The sequence below is a fragment of the Xenopus laevis genome, chromosome 7S, assembly GCF_017654675.1.
Source record: "Xenopus laevis strain J_2021 chromosome 7S, Xenopus_laevis_v10.1, whole genome shotgun sequence".
Lineage (NCBI taxonomy): Eukaryota > Metazoa > Chordata > Amphibia > Anura > Pipidae > Xenopus > Xenopus laevis.
Window position 1 is genome coordinate 15,729,991 of NC_054384.1, and position 14,847 is coordinate 15,744,837.

At 36.3% G+C, this 14,847-nt stretch overlaps 1 protein-coding gene across 3 annotated transcripts in view; it reads right to left on the bottom strand.

Annotated features, from left to right (window-relative positions):
- Positions 1-14,847, bottom strand: part of LOC108697397 (exocyst complex component 6) — a 159,117-nt gene that overhangs the window by 61,643 nt on the left and 82,627 nt on the right. For 2 of the 3 annotated variants that reach the window (XM_041570912.1, XM_041570915.1), the window contains exons 18-19: positions 10,343-10,522; positions 7,174-7,203 (exon numbers count right to left, since the gene is read on the bottom strand). In XM_041570912.1, the coding sequence (XP_041426846.1) occupies positions 7,174-7,203; positions 10,343-10,522 (210 nt within the window). The remainder of the gene's footprint in view (positions 1-7,173; positions 7,204-10,342; positions 10,523-14,847) is intronic. The other variant, XM_041570914.1, reaches the window with a different exon arrangement.

Genomic DNA, 14,847 nt, shown 5'->3' on the forward strand with positions numbered 1-14,847 from the left:
CTTTAGGGACAATCAAAGCAACAATGACACAAATGACTGACCCCCAACCCTTCAGGGAAAACAGCACTATTTCTGAGAAAGATCTTAAGGATCTTAATGGTATATATCCAGTTTATTAAAAAGAAAAATGTCTGCCGCAGTGGGGCATCAGAAGAATGGCTATTAAGTCGCACCATTGTTAAGACATGCAAAGAGATAAAGGTTAAGGTAATAAACATTTGTTTTTTTTGTGTTAATTCCCCCTTGATGTTTCCCAATCACATAAATGGGATGTGCAATGGGTTCTGTGTTGGGTTTGGTTGCACTCTACAACTAGCACCAGACTGAAAATCTAGCAGTAGGTGCCGCCAGATGCAAGGCAGCCCTGCCCTTACCACCCGAAATACGTAGGCCCAGGCCTAAGGCAGGAGGATTTTAGGGGGCGCATGAAGCCCAACCACATCCGCATTGGTTGGAAGCTCTGGGGCAGATCATAAGATACAATAGTTTTTTACATTTCCCAAGTGCCAATCCCCAGTGCTCCTGACCTGATGATGAAAATTTGTGCATGTGCTCAAATGAAGGGGAAGGGTGACAAACGACAGCAGGCCTAGGGGCACCCGCTATGTAAATCCAGCCCTGGAAACGGCAGGCTGTAAGTATAGGGCTCCATTGTGGACTTTACCCATTGGCACTCCCTAAAACTAAGCATCTGAATGACATTCAACTAGAGGGAAGCCTACTTGCCTCTCCTGTCCCCCATGAATACAGTGCTGCCAAATACCAATGCTGTATTCATGGGGCACACAGGTCTCTTTGCTCCATTTTGTAACGCAGATTAGAAAAGTGAAGTCTTTTTTTTTTGGAATTTTCACCCTGCGCTGCAACTTGTAATGACCCTAAAATGTTTTGTGGCTCAATTCTTTGTAAAAAAAAATATTTTGTAATGCAGAGGAAAGATTTCATAATTTTTCATAAAATTTTGTCGCTAGTGTTTTAGAGGCACAAAGACACAAATTTACTTCAAAAGTGCCAGTTGCCAGTCTACATGGGGCTAGGGATGTAGCGAACTGTTCGCCGGCGAACTAGTTCGCGCGAACTTCGACTGTTCGCGTCCGCCGCAAGTTCGCGAACGTCGCGCGACGTTCGCCAATAGGCGTTCGCGTCAAAATCGTTCGACCATTCGACCATTCGATCGCTAAAATCGAACGATTTTCGCTCGAATCGAACGATCGAAGCCATTGGATTGAATGAAATCATTCGATCGAATGGCTTCGATCGTTCGATTCGAACGAAAATCGTTCGATCGAACGATTAAAATCCTTCGATCGTTCGATTCGAACGATTTTCGGATGTTTCGGATGCCTTATTTGGCAGCCCCCATGAAAGGTGTTCACCCATGTGTGGTATCCCCAACAATGGTTGGGGAACCCTGCTCTAGATCTATTTAGTTTTCTTTTGAGTTAGCTTTAGTGTGAAGCTGATTAATTAGTTTCTCAGGACTGTTTATTTGTGCCCTCTTCTAGAAGGGCCCTTCATGACTGTTACAGAGATGTCATTTAAATTTAATCAAGACTACTTTGAAATTATATGATGATATAAATCAGATATTTCAAACATAAAACTTTCTTCCTAAATATTAAGGGGTTGATTTAACAACATTCAAATTAAAATGTGATTCAAACTTGCGCTAACACCCATGAATTCAAATTATAGTTTCAAAAACTTGAATGTTCAATATTAATTAAGCTAAAAATACTTGAAAAACTCAAAAACTTTGGAAGTTCATTTAGAAGTCAACGGGAATTGCCCTAAGCAAAATGTTGGTGATTTTTTTCAGTTTGTGATTTTCATGTTTAAAGGATGAAAAGGCAGCACTCCGGTTAGATAAAAGGGTGGTTTATTCCAACAGGTCACTGACCCACATCACCTGATGCGTTTCGGGAGTGACTCCCTCAATCATAGGCAATCATTGTGCATGATGAGTTGACTAAAAATTCAAGCTTTTTTCATGATTTTATTCAATCATTTATTCAATTCAATCATTGTGCATGATGAGTTGACTAAAAATTCAAGCTTTTTTCATGATTTTATTCAATCACGTTTTTTATATTAAGATTCTTTAATAAATAAGCAAACATTTGAGTTTTGCAAAATCTTGACTTTATTCAAATTAAAATATATATATATATATTTTTAATTTCCCAAATATGAATTTTGATTAATGGGTCCTGCTTTGACCGTTCTTCTTTAGTTCCTTCATGTATGAGATTTCTATATAAATTGATGCTTATCTGGGGTTTGTGATGCCCGCTACAAAATAAAGTATTCCCTAAGTGTACTTCGCTCTTGGAGGCACATTTATCAAGGGTCGAATTTCGAATTCATGCAAGTTTTTTTTTTAAACTCCCTTAAATTCGAATATATTCGAAATTCGACTGGGGGGTTACTTGATAAAAAAAAATAGACTAAAACTCGGACTAATTTTACTGACCCGAAAATTCAAATCGAATTTGATTCGAATTCGACCAAACTCGATTCGAATTAGACCAAACTCGATTCAAGTTTTTTTTTCTCTGAAAAAAACTTGAATGTCAGGAAGGCTACAAACATCTCCAAATTGATCCCTGGACCTCTCCCATTAACTTATACAGTAATTCGGCAGGTTTTAGGTGGCGAATAGTTTGATCAATTTCGAAAATCAAATTCGAATTTTTTTAAAAAACTCCAATTGAGTTTGGATAATTCTCTAGAAGAATTTGAAAGTTTTGACCATAAAAAAAAAAAATGCTAAAATTCTAATTTTTAGTAAATCTGCCCCTTGGTTTTGTGGTAATATCTAGATTATTGTTTGCCAAAAACTTCCAACCTCATTGAGCCTCGTTTAATATTACCCTTTCACAAGTACAGGTACACTTGGGGCACAAAACTGTATGCCTATGTGCCTTCCCCGTCTGCCCCTATGTATACAGTGCTGCGAAATACAAGGTTGCAGGCCTTTGTAGTTCTGGACCTATTGGTTGCTGCATAAAACCAAGGCAATAATAGTTCTATTACAGTCAATGGAAACTGTGACCCCCAACCACATGTGGAGCCATGAATGGTGTTAATAACTGAAGTTTGAAAGGTATATTTAATTATAGATGACTTGGAAGTGCATCTTAATGGGAAGCTATTCATCCAAGCATTATTATTACTGCCTGGTTGGCCCCAATGGGCAAGAACATCTTTCCTTTGTAGCCCAAAAACAATTCTACACATTAATGAGGCAGCCGCATTTGCTGCATAATAGTCACCAGTTCCAAAAAATAGCTCCGGAATCATATGATAATATGTGTTTTCTAAGTAAAAAAAAAAAACAAAAGTCACAGTGCCCTAAGGGTTATATTATGGTGAAATAATATAGATTTCCAATAATATAAAACATTCCTATTGGACACGAATATCTCTGAGCTTCGGAAAGATTATACAAACCACAGAGAAGCTTGCAAAGATTTTTAAAGACAGGATTCTCAGTGCCAGTAATTCATTCTGGTCATGCTTAAAATATGTTCAGGCACAGCGTTATCACATTCTCATCAACGCATAATATTAAACCTCAAGCACAAGCAAACACCCCACTCTGTGCTTGGCTTGGGAAAGGTCATTGTATTTCTCGTAACTCATTTTCGACTCTGGTGACATTTATTATATTCCCAGCAAATTAATCCCACTCTCCAGAAATAAGCTTCCATATTCATTTCCCCTGAAAAAGGCACGCATTGTAAAATAGTAGATTTGAGCAGAGACAGCCTAATACTATCAACATTCATTACACACATGCATGAGCAATAAGAACGCCGTAGAATGTCTAAAAAACGAATATATCAATCCTTATAATGTAATAAGCATTTTAAGGACTACAGTGATCACGATAGTGGTAAATACAACTTAATTCCATTTATCTGGCTGAAGCTGGAATACTAGGCTGCCGTTATAAACCCAATTGCTGTTTCCAAAAGACAAACTTGAAAGGTTACCCCATTTAGGTCATTTGATCTTTAAAAATGTGGCAAATTTATCAATTGAACAAATCTTACAAATTAAAAAAGAAATACGCCAGTAAAACCCAGTAAAACCCGGTAAGCTTCCATAGAAGACTCATGGGATTATGTAAAAAATAAACTGTGCAACATTCGTTATAAATCTAATCACCTATAGCAACCAATCAGCAGGTAGCATTTACTCATATATATTTCGTTTCCAAACAGAACTGTGACCAGTGTCACGCAATCAAGTATGAGTTATAAAAAACCGCAAATCTCAGATCTTCAACCTTCAAATTTTATTTTTTCCGCCATTTCAAGTTTTTATACGGCAAAAAAAAATACAATTTTCAAGATTTATGAAGTGTAAAAAACCCCCAAGAACTGGAATGGAATATTTCAAGCTCATGTAGAAGTAAAGTTGTAATTTCATAATTCAAGCTACTTTTCAATTTGAGTTTTTGAGATTGAAAATGTGTCAGATTAAGGTGAGACTGTGATTTCACAGTTTTTGACTTTTTTCATGTTTTTTTGACAATTTTTCAAAATTTGAGGTTTTTAATGAATAACATTTGTCATTTTTGAGTTCTTGAGTTTATTCAGCTTCTTTCAACCATGAATGTTGATAAATCTGCTCATAAGTCTTGGGTTGTACCAAATCCTAACATTAGGGGCAGATTTATCAAGGGTCGAAGTGAATTTGAGGGAATTTTCGAAGTAAAACAATTCGAAATTCGAAGTAATTTTTTGGATACTTCGACCATCGAATAGCATACTACGACTTTGAATTTGATTCGAAGTAAAATAGTTTGAATATTCGACCATTTGATAATCAAAGTACTGTCTCTTTAAAAAAAACTTCGACTTCAATACTTATGGGGACCTATGGGGACCTTCTAGAGCATTTTTCTAAGTTTTTTGAAGTCGAAGAAAAATCGTTCAATTGATCGCTGAAATCCGAAGGATTTAATCGTTCGATCGAACGATTTTATTTTGACTGCAGCATACCCAAATTCACTGAAAAAACTTCGAATTCGAAGTATTTTAATTTGATGGTTGAATTTTCGAAGTATTTTTATCTTCGAAATTCGACCCTTGATAAATCTGCCCCTTATTAAGTCATATGATTTTTCCAGCTATTGACAACCAAATTTAACATTGTTTCCACAACATTTCAGAAACATTAATATGCAAGTAAGATTTTCTATTTTCCCGAACATTTTGTGGAGGATTCAGTATTTGTCTGAATCTATAAGGTTTGTTATTCGGTGCATCCCTGATTTAATCTGATTTTTAAAAATCTGTACTTATGAATGACACTGATATGAAACATGTCCAAGTTATAAGCTGTTTGTACAGCCACTGCAGTTCAGCCACTTGACAGTCGTATTGTACATTTTATATAAGGCCTATAACATGCTTGTAATATATATAGGGCATTCTCTACCTCCCACTGTAAAATATTAGGATATTAGAAATCACGTGAGGTGACCCATGACCATATGAAGTTGGAAGGTTGTGTGCTTTTAAACAGAACAACTATATTTATTTTTTAAAATAGCAAAATGTTGTTTTTGGATAATATACAAGTTTCAGTAAGCCAATACAATTGATATCACAGATGACAACTGATGATATACAACATTTGCATGTCTTCTGCATTCTAAGATTTTTGAATTTGAAAGTATTGACAAAGGATATTTTTCTTGTTGTGCCTTTTTTTAAAATCTTATTAATCCATATGTTTTGGGAGAAAAAGAAACATTTGCAAGCAATGAGGATAGTTGCTGATAATAAATACTGCTTCACTGATCACAATTCAAAATAAAATAACTATTTTGTGGCTTGAAATTTCTCAAGCAAAAAACCTTCAAGCATAATAAATATCCTAACATCTAACTCTTTAATATGAATCACATTTACAAACTGTATTTCCCCATCCAGACAAAATGTATAAATTCCAAAGCTTAAATCTAAACGAGGACCACAATAGATTCCGAATGCGTCTCAATATAACACAAAACATAGACCAAACCCTATTAAATATCATTATGGCAAATACGAGTTCAATTTTCAAACTCTGAATTGAATAAAAAATGTTTAAAAATTCCAGATTCTAGATAGAAGATGACCTCTATACCAAACAGTGGTTCTAAATCAAATCCTATCCAAGAAGTGTAGAGCTAGTTCAGAACCAAACGCAAAACAGAATTCTAATTCCGTGATAGTTGGCACTGCCATATCCCAAAGAATTATTATATTACTTTTACGGGCTACTGATGCCAGGAGTAAAACAAGGGTATATTATAAAATGTACTATACTATACTAAATTGCATACTGATTTATCTTCCTAATTGTATTAAAAAATGATTTCAATTATTTAAAACTACCATGAAATATGGGTTTTAGGATGGAATATATCAGCTTGTTCAGCAACAATAACAAAAAAAATAAACATTTGGTAAGACCACAAATTTGGACAATATTTTGGAAAAAACAATCAAGCATTCAAACATTAAAACTGTATGCTTCTGCCCCATTATAGTAATAAAATTATGGCTCAATTTTCATAATAAAAAAAACAAAAGCTGGTTCCTTATGTCAACATCATACATTAAATCCATAGGATCAATAACTTTCTGCAAAAATAACAACAACAAAAAAAAAATCCACAAAATTGGAGAACATTTTGGATAAAATAATAAGCAAGCATTCAAACATTAAGAAACTATATGTTTCTGCCCCCTTCTAGTAAGAAAATTATGCCTCAATTTTCATAAGAAAAAAAACAAAAACGGGTTCCTTATGTCAGCATCATACATAAAATCCATAGGATCAATAACTTTCTATGACCTTTTTGCTTAATTTCTGACCTGAAGAAGTCGTAAGAAGCTTTGTGCTATCAAAAAGGTCCAATTCCAGATTGCAAGGCCTCTTAGGACTTCTTCAGGTTGGAAAACTCTAATGGAAGAGACAGATGAGCTCATGAGCAGATGACATAATAATGGCTTGGCCTTTAAGGCCAACCTTTTTTTTAAAGGTTAAATGTGAAAAAGAGCAAATGTATTAATGCATAATGTTAGTGAAAGCACAATGGGAGGTAATAAATTACTATTTTCACTAAAGATAGGCCTTCAAGCAGTCTTCTTCCATCATGGATCTACTTACCGACATAGCTGCGTGATCATTGCTGTTATTCTGAGGGAGTAGCAGCAAGAAAATCAAAAGACAAAGAGAGTAGAGATGTAAACAGCAAAGAAATGTTAGTAGGAGTAAAGAAGTAAGCAGAGTCTAGAGAGGGGTCTATGTTTGTGCATTTAAATGTGGTCCCTTTGGAAGACAATCAAAGAAGTGCTTCTTATTCAAGTTCACTTGAATTTATACCATCATTTTATAGTTTGGCTTTCAAGCATGGTAACTGCCCATCACTGAATACTGTTGTAGCAAAGTAGAACAGATTTCATTTTAAACATTTAAGCATACATTCAGCAACTCTTTAAGGGGTTGTTGAAATGGTCATTGTTTGCTCCTTTGTACACCTCCTTTATAGAGATGGACCTGGAGATCATAATTCTGAAAATCACTTCTTTCCAATTGGGAGAAAGACAAAAAGAGGTGCCATGAGACTTTGGGAACTAAAAGCTGTGCATGAACTAGGAGTAACCCAGCAATGACTGTATGGTAGGTTGGTTTGATAGAGTGCACACTGAGGGGGTTATTTACTAATGCAAAAATCACAAAACATTTGTTTGTTTTTTTTATAAAACCAGACTTTTAAAAAATCACACATTTTTGAGAATTTATTAAATCCAGAGGATGGAAAAGTCAGAATCTGAAAATCTGGCATCTCAGACCTGTCGAGGTTGCATATAAGTCAATGGGAGAAGTCTCAATGGTTTTTTGATGTGCGCTGGGTTTTGTGCATTACCCCGGGTGAAAATTCAGAAAAAAGCTGAAAAGCGAAAATCGGATGGAAAAATTGTGAAAATCTGATTTTTTACCGCAAATCATATTTTCGGGAAAATGTAATAAAAAATAAGCGTAAAAAACCTGAGCGGATTTGATCGGAGTTTATAGCAGAAAATATTGAGATAAATTGGGACTTTGATAAATAACCCCCTGAAAGTAAGGTGGGTCGATTAATGGATAGGAATTTATTAGTCTTTATTAGGTAGCAGCTCCAGGTACCACTTTTAGGGATTAATTTTAGAAGTTGGATCTTTAATTTTAGAAGGCCAGATATCTGCTTTTACTTCCAAGATCTACAATGCAGACCTTCTCAAAGATAGGCTATAGCTCTAATAACATTTACCACCCACAGTCTCATTCTAAACTACAATCCTCTCGTCCAGCTGGTGATACTTTTGCACTATATTTTTTGGAGTACTTAGATATGTTCTGGCTGAGTACACCCACACACACATGTTGTTATGGAATTGTGTCTTTGTTATTCTGAGCCAGGACACAGTCTACTGGGATATCCAACCCAATAATGGAGGATTAATTACAGTTAAAATCTGTTTTCACTTCATATATATCATGGAAATATTCCAATTTAATTTAATAAAATCGCCAAACTAACTTTCAAGACAAGCCATTAGTAGCAAGCGCCAGGGAACATGTTTGAACTTCTAAATGCTATAAAAGCATCTCTTTCTAGGAATTCTTTAGCAAGTCATTATTAGAACACAGTAGCCTCATAAACGTTACCATCTTCGGTAAGAGCCCACAGCATTTTTAAGACAATTACTAAGGTCGACGAGAACAAAAAAGATACTAATGCAGCAGAAGTTTAAAAATATGTCCCAGTGGTAACTTGCTTTTATGAATTCAACTGGTGTAATATCGTAAATGGAAAATTCAGCTGAATTACACTTTTGCCGTGTGAACTGAAAAATTAATTAAAGTAAACCCTTGCTGTGAAGTGAAAAATGAACTAAATTAAACCCTTGCACACATAAAAAATCATTCGTGGATTTTAATGAACTTAGTAAATTGTTTTTTTTTTTTATAAATGTGGTGCTCTCCATAAATGGAATAAAGAAGAAAAGAGAACTCTGTTATTGCAATGTTTAGAATTTATATTTTAAAGAAAGGTATCTGTCCTACTAGGATATTTGTAGACTTTGTAGATGATTCGAAGGATTTAAATCCAACGATCGAAGGAATATCCTTCGATCAAAAAAAGTTAGCCAAGCCTATGGGGACCTTCCCCATAGGCTAACATCGAGTTCGGTAGCTTTTAGATGGCGAACTAGGGGGTCGAAGTTTTTTTTAAAGAGACAGTACTTCGACTATCGAATGGTCGAATAGTCGGACGATTTTTAGTTCGAATCCTTCGATTCGAAGTCGTAATCGAAGGTCGAAGTAGCCCATTCGATGGTCGAAGTAGCCCAAAAAAAACTTCGAAGTTTTTTACCTTCGAATCCTTCACTCGAAGTTAGTGAATCGGCCCCTTAAACTTCATATTAATTTGCCTATTATTAAATCTATCTTATCATTCTAAATTATTCCAGACCTTATAAATCATTTCGAATTTCAAGAGTATTCAAGTACTTTATACACTATTGTTGAAAGGTTTGGAATCACTAAAAAGTTTTTTTTTCTATAACACAATGCCATCTCTAATGGTAAGTGCTTCACTGGTGCAAATTTAATCATGCGGCAGGACAACAATTGGAAACATACTTCTAAACTACACAAAAGCTTATTTTTTTGGAAGAATCAAGAAGCCAGGGTACTGTCTTTGGAGGACTGGTTGGCACAACTGCCATAATAAAATGTCCTACAAGCCAGTTGCATTTCTGGGAATATTACTATAAACTGACAGCTACCAAAGCTCTGCAAAGGTGGAGCTGCTGCAAGTTGAGGATTCTTTGATGAATGTAAGGTTTGATGAACAGAACTCCAGGTGACCCTAATTAATTATATTATATTTCTAAACTTTTGGGAGTAGCCTAGAAGGGGGATCTGTGGAAAGTGTAGTCTAGGGACATCTAATACATCACTGAATGTTACAACATCAATGTTGTATAGTTTCTGATCAGTTTCATGTTGCTTTGGTGAATAAACATATCAGTTTCATGGCGATTCCAAACTTTTGAACACTAGAGAATACACAATATATTGCTATTGATATGAAATAAAAATGGAGCAAATAAAAATTTTTTTTTACAAAATGGTTTCTTAATTAAAGAAACTCACGACCTCCAAAAAAAATCAAGCGAGAGAGAGACAGAATTAGAGACAAATACGAGACAAAAATAGTCCTGTAAAATACATATTGGCAACCACTTATAAAAAAGGGAATACAATTCATATGATTTGGTCAACTTACAGGCAAATTAGTAAAAACCTGAAATGTGCTTCTTAAAAAATTGATCAGATCCATTAAGTACCCACTGGCTCTTCCATCTGGCTCAGACATGGTCCAGTCATAGTCGGCCAACGGAATGAATTCATCTATTTTTTGGTTGAGTTTTGTATATATTTCCTCTTCAGCTGAATGTCTTGCATCCTAACAAACCAGAAAACATTTAAGATTTTGTCAGTTCTAATAAATTAAGGAATATGTCTTTAATACTCATATTAAACATATTAAACAAAAGTTGGGTTGTTCGCCATTAAATTAACTTTTTGCATAATGTAGACAGAGGGTAAATTGATTTTAATTTTTAATTATTTGTGGTTTTTGAGTTATTCAACTTTTTCTTCAGGAGCTCTCCAGTTTAAAATTTTAGAAGCTATCTGGTTACTAGGGTCCAAATTATGCTAGCAACCCGACATTCATTTGAATAAGGTGCTGGAATTTAAATGGGAGAGGGCCCGAATAGAAAGATGAGTAATATAAAGACGCAAAAACATTGAAATGATAGCTTTACAGAGCATTTATCTTTATGTTGGAGTCAGTGAGACCCACTTGAAAGCTGGAAGAAGTCAGCAAATAATTCAAAAACCATAAAAAAAGAAAAACAAAAGTCAATTTGAAAAGTTGCTTGGAAATACCAATGATCCTGTTTGAAGAATATATGTATATATTTGTGGCAGTTCAGATAGCGTTTATACACCTTTTTTAACATATGCCCAATTGAATATTGCTTTCCTGTAAGTACCATGAGACTTAAGGCTCCCTTATTCAAAGATGTGAAGCAGGAGACCTGCACCCATAGAGCCAAGTTGGGTAATTGGGGCTCTATTATATGTGACAGAAGGTTGCTGGCAGTGAGAAGCAGTACAGTAACTCTATGCTCTAAGTTATATAACATCAGTTCACCAGTATTCAACCCTATGTAAGACTTTGGTTCTACTGAGTTAAATTTATCAGGATTGAAATATATGCAGTGATGTAACTACAGAAGAAGCAGGCCCGCAGTTGCGGGGTCCCAAGGAAAAGGGGGGTCAAGGTCAATTTCTCTATAGCCTCCAAATCCCCCCGCCACTCTTTTTCTCCTTCTTTAATTGACATACACGCAGGCAAGGGGGGGTTGCGAACGGGGGGTTGCATGCGGGAGCGGGGGGCGGGAGCGGGGGGCAGCAGCGCGCTCTTGTTACTAGGGATGCACCGAATCCACTATTTTGGATTTGGCCGAACCCCCGAATCCTTTGTGAAAGATTCGGCCGAATACCGAACCATATCCGAAGGGGAAAACATTTTTTAATTCCTTGTTTTCTGACAAAAAGTCACATGATTTTCCTCTCGCCCCTAATTTGCATATGCAAATTAGGATTCAGATTCAATTTGTCAACAACCAGTGTCGGACTGGCCCACCGGGATACCAGGAAAACTCCCGGCGGGCTAAGGTGTCAGTGGGACCTCTTGCTTCTAAACATTTAGCCTATTTCAAGGTCATTCCCTATTTATTTATGGGAAAAAATGCATAAAAAAAGGAAGAATATACAGTAGTGAGTAGAATAAAAGACTAGAAGAATGAAAAGGTTGAGTGAGGAAAATACGAATAATAGTTTGGAAAGTGGCCCATGGACTAAGGTTTTCTGGTGGGCCCCTGGCATCCCAGTCCAACACTGTCAACCACAGTCACCACTGAGTCGTTGATGTTTGGAAATAAAAATGCAAGCACTGTTGTTCATTTGTCTTAGACTTGTGTGTAGACAAATAGGTGGTTATGACAATTCTGTAGACCATTTAGTTTCAGATGATACATCATATTTTCTGTTTCAGGCCCTGGATTGATTACACAAGCTTAAATTGCTGCAATGCTTAATTTTCCGTGTTAGTTTGGCATTGTACACAGTATGGCTTGAGATATGGAGATATTTTCATAATGAACAATTCTCCACCCACTGATTAATGTAAGCAATTAAGGGACAGGGGAGAAATTGTTTCTGGAAGATTTATTGTCTTAGAAGTCATGCTAGACACTAGTGCAGTGCTCCGCAGAAAATAAACTCTATAGAAAGCAGCTATGCAAGTTGCATTATGGGATATCTGATCTTTATCCACACTCACTGCAAGGCAACTTTGGGCTACTGTGGGAGGCATATGACTTCCTACCAGCGATTTACATTAATTCCAGTGGTAAGGGGACTTCTACCAAGACCAGACTTATGGTTCCAGCCACAGAAAATTGTAACGATATCGCACATGCTACAAGCCTTTTGCTCATGGGCAACCCCTACGTTGCTTGATTTGTGGGCCATGCATACTGCCACAAATACTTCAAATATACAACTGGAAGCCTGGAATACAAACTTCCAACGGGCAACACTTTTCTGCTGATTAACATTGTACATTTCTTTTTTGTATTATAGAGATACTAAAGTAGTTTAGAGTACATAGTACATATAAGTAACAGAAATAAGCAATGACCCATGGGTTGACCGCCAGTTGGGTAGGTTCAGGTTGAAATTTGGCCAACCATTGTGGGTTTGGGTTGGATGCGGGTCACACTGAGGCAGTCCACTCCTCTATTGCTCCCAAAAATTTCCTGTCTTGGAACCAGAGGCACACACAGAATAGCGTACAGTGTGAGACACAGTGTGAGATGACACAGGTACAGGTTGGGAGTGGCTTCTACAATGGCTTCATTTTGTGGGTTAGGGTTGGATGCAGCTTCAGTTTAGCATATTTTTGATCTTCACCAATCTTGTTTTTTTTCCCAGCCAGTGCATTTTTTTCTCCCTAAAAGGAACACCAGACTTGGTGGTTTGATTCAGTGGGAGATGGCTAACATATTACCTCCACCCCCAAGTAAATACTTGTCCTTTAATATACAATATACCTGCTCGATAGCCACATTAGACAGAGAGAAAAACAAAGTGGGTAGCTAGCATTAAAATACACCTGCACAGCAGAGCCCTTAGGGTAGAACCCATGGATCACCTTTCATGTTCATGTTTGGAGGGAAAACTCAAGCAAATAACTTCCTATTGCAATTTATGGCAGACCTCACAAAAAAAAACAGCTGGCAGTGATTATCCCTGGAGAATATTAATGGGCCAATAATCTCCATCCCCCCACCACTACCACCACCATCCCATTCATGACTGCAGCCATCGAACATAATGAGAGGCCATCCACTCTGGGGACTTTTGCCCAGAAATGATCAAAATTATGCAAAATCAAGGGCAGCCAAGATGGCCCCTTACTAGATAAACAACAGGCAGAAGTGGGATATTTTCTTAAGCAAAGTGTTCTTGGCTTCACAGTGCACCATGATTAATATTTATTATTCATATAACATTTATGAGTAGGTCATTAACATGTATACAGAGCGTTCTAGAATAAATTAGACAGGAACCAAATACGCCAAGCCCCATGTTTTAAAGCTGCCCAAGCTTTTTCTCTTGTTCAATTTTACTGCCAGCAGAATGGAAAACCACTTGTCTCATTTACATGACCCTTAAACACAGAAACTCATTTTATCAGCTCACATTTTGCTTAAATCGAATTATCTACATATTAAATAACACTGCTCGTTGGCTACATGATGTCAATAAATAGAAATCTATGATCAACATATAATATTAGAGCAACTGTAGATACTTAAATGACAGAGGAATATGGAGAAAATCAATGCAAGCTGCTTTCCGAGAAACAAACCGCTAGGAAAACCGATTCCTTTACCAGTTTATTGCCCTCAGTCAGATCAACGTGAACAATGTCAATGAAATAATATATATGATTTGAAGGGAAAATATATTTTGAAGCGAAATGTATTCAACTTAACCACTGGATAACCATTACTTTGGCAAATAATAGTGTTTCAGGTTTTAAAGGGGAACTATTGCGAAAATGAAAATGTAATATAAGCTTCACTATACTGAGATAAGAAACTTTCTGAATACAATAAATTAAATATTCTTTATCGTTTCTGAAATAATCAGGTTTATGTTTACTATTCCACTCTCAGCATCTATTTCTCTTTATTTTCTCTTCATGCAGCAGTTGGGTGTCAGATATTCATTGACAGTTAGATCCAATATATCTTATAGGGGGGCTTTCTTTCCTAGCAGATGTATTAGAACTCACTCAAATAACTGATTCCAGCACAAACAAAATGTAACAAAATAACTGCCTTTTGTTGCACCGAAGTAGGAGCCGAGTTGAGCCGAAGTAGGAGCTGAGCCATGCCGAACACCAATTTTTTTTTTTTTTTTTTTAAACCTTTGAGTGCTAATTTTTTTTTAACTTGAGAGGACCCTGGGCACTAATTTTTTTTTAACATGGGGGTCCTGGCCGCTGATTTTTTTTTTTAACATGGGGGGCCCTGGCAGCTGAATTTTGTTTTTTCTTGTACCAATCCCTGGTCTCCAACGTTTTATTTTTAACTTGTAGGGGAACCACGCCACCAATGTTTTTTTTACTTGTAGGGGGACCCAGAA